Below are 4,489 nucleotides of genomic sequence, written 5' to 3' on the forward strand. Positions count from 1 at the left end.
CACTGTACAGTGGATGCCATCACCCTGGCTTATCAGGCACAGGGTGTGCCCTGCCCGCTCAGGTTGCGAGCACTCTATTAGGAGTATTGCATCCTCCTGGGCGCTGGCTCGTGGCGCCTCGCTTACAGATACTTGTAGAGCTGTGGGCCCATGTTCGCTAGATCCTATAGCCTTCGTGTGGAGCCAGTATCCTCCTGTGTTCTCACCTCAAACGGTTAGAGGCACTGAGAGGCCCCGGCTTCGGGTCGGCTTGCAAAAACCACTCCAGAGAGCCACGGCTGCTGTACCACCGCTGAGCGGCCGGGTCACCGGCTCGGCTCCTCAGCGAAAACCTGGTATGCATTGCACCGGCTGCCTTTTTATGGTCACGCTGTGATCAGCGGCAGCTGGATGCAATAATTGCATGCCAATGTGCATTGGCTCGTTTAGTTACACTCGAAGTAGATTGGTCTCTCGAAGCGAGATCCCCAATTCGTCGGTCACCAACGTGACGTCTCCGTTCCCTCCTTCAGGGAACGAGGGTTACATACGTAACTGAGACGTTTTTCAAAATATCCTCCCTCCCTTTCTCTTTTAAATGTAAGGATGGCACCCGAGGTGGTGATGTGTGAGACATCAAAGGACAGACCGTATGACTACAAAGCGGACATCTGGTCCCTGGGGGTGACTCTGATCGAGCTGGCACAGATCGAGCCGCCTAACCACGAGATGAACCCAATGAGAGTCCTGCTAAAAATAGCAAAGTCTGAGCCCCCCACACTTGCAACTCCATCACGATGGTGAGAGTTATGACTCACAGCGCCATGATCTTCCACATGTGTCAATAATGAAGCAAAATGTGATTAACAATATAAACTATATTGATTGTTTCTGAGGACAGAATTTTTCAGTGAGTTCAGTTAAAGGGTCATATTTGGAAAAATGTTGACTGATATGATAAATCACCTCCCAACTGAAAAATGAAAATTCCAGGCTGGAGGCTATTGAGCTGATGAATCATATAAGCAGTCGCCCACCCAGAGTCCCAACACATGTTCAGCCTGGAACTGCATAGCCTGTTGCTTAATAGTTTTGAATGTAATACCCCAAATGAAGAGCCCTTTCACATGTAGCACAGAGTTCATAATTGTTCATCCGCTGATTTAAACAGGTCTCCTGAGTTCAGTGATTTCCTGCGGAAAGCACTGGATAAACATGTAGACAACAGGTGGAGTTCATTGCAGCTCTTACAGGTTGGGCCATTTTGTATTACTTGATGCAGTTCCGTTTAAAGGTTGAAATTAAAATGTACAAGATAGTGATCAGCCATGGTCTGCTTTCAGCATCCATTTGTTTCAAATGTGATGGATAACAAACCACTGCGAGAGCTGATTGCTGAGGCTAAAGCCGAAGTGTTTGAGGAGTTTGACGAGGGCAAAGAGGAAGAGGAGGAAGAAGAGCCAGAGTCCCAGCCGGTATGAACACAACCACTTAAGAACGTAGAAACCCATTCAGAGAATTTGAAATTGTCATGATAATGTGGTGCCATTGTTTCCATGCAGAATTCTTTGATTATCTGCAGGCACAGCACAGTATTTTGTTGCTGCAGTCACTTTGTCTATTTTGTAAATGTAGGTGGTGCCTGGACACAAACGTGCATTATCGGACACCAGCGTTGGCAGCTCAGAGGATGAGAGGCAGTATCAGAACACACCAACTCTTGAGTCGGTCACAGAGAAGGCTGAACCTGAAAGAAAGCCCAGTTCAGAGGATCAAGCTAGTGATAAGACCTCTGACGTGGTGGACGCCAGCGAACCCAACCATGCTAAGGATGAGAAGGTAAATGAGGCCAGTCCATCAGACACCAGCACTGAGGAATCACGTTCTGGTGAGGAGGCTATTCCAAAACACGAAGAATCTCACACACCTGTGACCACAGAAGTAGAGATTTCTGATCAGCCAAATCCTTCAGTATTAAATGACACTGTCCTCCAAGAGATTGTAATCGTCAGTGAGGAAACTGGGGAGGAAGAAAAGAAGGAAGTGAAGGTGGAAGAGCCACCAGAGAAGAAAAAAGAAGAGTGTAAAGAAACACAGCAAGAAGCCAAAACACAAACCACCACAGATGAAGAAGAGGAACCTTCCCTGCCTTCAGATATAGCTGAACCAGAGAACAAATCTGATGGTGTTACTGAAGAAGCTATCACTGAACCAATTGAGGTTACAGAAAAAACTGAAGACAAAATTGAGACAGAGGAAGAAATGCATAAAAAGGAACTAGCAGAAGATGAGAGAACAGTACCCTCACCACATGTCCCAACAGAAGAGTTAAAGGAGGAGCAAACTGAAATTTCACCAGATGTTTCTACAGAAGGGGTAAAGGAGGATCTTCCTCCAGTGGCAACAGAGGACCAAGAAAAAGCTGGAGATAAGGGTGAGAGTTCAGAACCCAAAGACGATCTTGCAACCAAGGGGGTAGATGTAGTTGAGGGCAACTCCATGAATGAATTCCCTGTTGTTGTCATCAATGGTGTAAAAGAAGAGGAGGTCAGCGCAACAGAAGAAACTCAAGAAGCCCATGAAGATAGACTAGAGATCCAGGAAGCACCTACCGTGCCTGAGAATGACCAGAATGCAGAGGTAGCGAAACCTGATGTTGAAAAGGAGAAAGACTCTGACTCAGGCAGCAGTTCTGCTGCAGATACTAACAGCATTGACATTAATCTGTCAATCTCCAGCTTCCTCTCCAAAAGCAAAGAAGGATCTGTTTCAATACAGGTACATATAACTCTGCCCAGATGTGCTTGAAATCAAGGTCCTGGAAGAAAATATCTTCATTAAACTTTATTCAATCCCACAGGATACCAAGCGCCAAAAGAAAACACTGAAAAAGACCCGCAAGTTTATGGTCGACGGGGTGGAAGTCAGTGTCACCACATCCAAGATTGTCACCGACAATGACACCATGAGTGAGGAACTGAGATTTTTGAGGTATATAAACTGACATCGGTTACTGTTTCTAGTTATTTTGCAATAGGCAAATGATAATGTATCTGATAATGCATAAATCATATTTTAGATTGTCAGAAAAAGTGTGACGTTTGTTGTTCTGTAGGCGTCAGGAGTTACGAGAACTGAGGCTGCTGCAAAAAGAGGAGCAAAGAGCTCAACAGCAGCTCAGCAATAAACTGCAGCAGCAGAAAGAGCAGCTCTTCAGGCGCTTCGAGCAGGAAATGATGGTCAGCACCCTCATTCCCTCATTAGTTTTGTTTACATTCAAAATTGTAATCCATTGTCATCCACTGTTTATTGTACACTCTTTTGTTTTATCTATAAACACTGAAAGAACAGTTTTAGTTTTATTCACTGCACTCAAATTCAGCACGATGCATAAGTTACAAGTATCTAAATGCATCAAGATTGATTTATATTAAAGGCAGTGTATTACACCATATTCTAACCATCTCTCTCATGTTAATCTGAAATTTGTTCCTAACCAGCCACCACTGTAGCAAGCAATGCTTCGATCATGTTTTTGTAATGTTGTGATCTATAGCTCCACCCACAGTCAAATTTGGTGCAAAATCTGTCTTCAAATTGCTTTTGATTAAACATCATGGCTTAATTGTAGCCTTTGATTAGTATTTTGGTTGGGCTGCTTACGGTTAACTTTAGGGATGCACAATATTAGATTGTTGCCGATATCCAATATGCCGATATTTTTTTAAATAATTTTGGCCGATTAGTGATACCGATATATATTTCCCTTTGTTTTGAAACAACACCAAGTCTCTCCTGCGCGGAAATTATAAACAATTTTTTTTTAATTTTGGTTAGTTTTGAGCCAAAACTTATTTGTTTGAAGTAATAAACTTTATTAAAGTTCTTTTTCTTTAATGAGAGTACATTGAAAGCTCTGCTTTGTTTTTTTTCTGACAGATGCAGTTGAAACCTTAACATTTTATTTGTGGATTTAACATTAATAGATGTTTTTTTTTTACATCTGTAAAAACTCAAAAAATCTTTTAGAGCTCTTCATATTTAAGTTTTCACAATCCGTTTGAAAATATATTACATATTACTGAATAAATCTGTATATATTAAAGGGATAGTTCACCCAAAAATTAAAATTAGCCCATTATTTACTCACCCTCAAGCCATCCTTGGCGTATATGACTTCCTTCTTTCAGATGAATCCAATCGGAGTTATATTAAAAATTGTCTTTGATCTTTCAAGCTGTTTAATGGCAGTCAGCGGGTGTTGCAGTTCATCAGTCCAAAAGAAGTGAAATAAAGCGCATCCATCCATAATAAAAAGTGCCTCACGTTTTGATCTCTCCCCTGCACTTCCGCGTTCGTCACTTCTGAGCGGCCGATGCGCAACGCCGACGTCCTACGTCATCCACCCGGATCTGCTTCCATGTACAATAGTGAGGGCAAGCTAGATTAAATAGATTATTACGTTTTAAATATGGTTATTTTTCTTACAAAAATGCATCGATTCGCTACA

At 42.5% G+C, this 4,489-nt stretch overlaps 1 protein-coding gene across 2 annotated transcripts in view; it reads left to right on the forward strand.

The window, feature by feature from the left end:
- The window catches only part of LOC107666433 (STE20-like serine/threonine-protein kinase), a 57,072-nt gene that overhangs the window by 36,690 nt on the left and 15,893 nt on the right, over window positions 1–4,489 (forward strand). For both annotated transcript variants that reach the window (XM_016457750.1, XM_016457751.1), the window contains exons 6-11: window positions 585–779; window positions 1,151–1,232; window positions 1,323–1,454; window positions 1,615–2,757; window positions 2,840–2,970; window positions 3,095–3,218. In XM_016457750.1, the coding sequence (XP_016313236.1) occupies window positions 585–779; window positions 1,151–1,232; window positions 1,323–1,454; window positions 1,615–2,757; window positions 2,840–2,970; window positions 3,095–3,218 (1,807 nt within the window). The remainder of the gene's footprint in view (window positions 1–584; window positions 780–1,150; window positions 1,233–1,322; window positions 1,455–1,614; window positions 2,758–2,839; window positions 2,971–3,094; window positions 3,219–4,489) is intronic.

The sequence above is a fragment of the Sinocyclocheilus anshuiensis genome, unplaced genomic scaffold, assembly GCF_001515605.1.
Source record: "Sinocyclocheilus anshuiensis isolate Anshui unplaced genomic scaffold, SAMN03320099.WGS_v1.1 scaffold63, whole genome shotgun sequence".
In the NCBI taxonomy this organism is placed as follows: Eukaryota; Metazoa; Chordata; class Actinopteri; order Cypriniformes; family Cyprinidae; genus Sinocyclocheilus; species Sinocyclocheilus anshuiensis.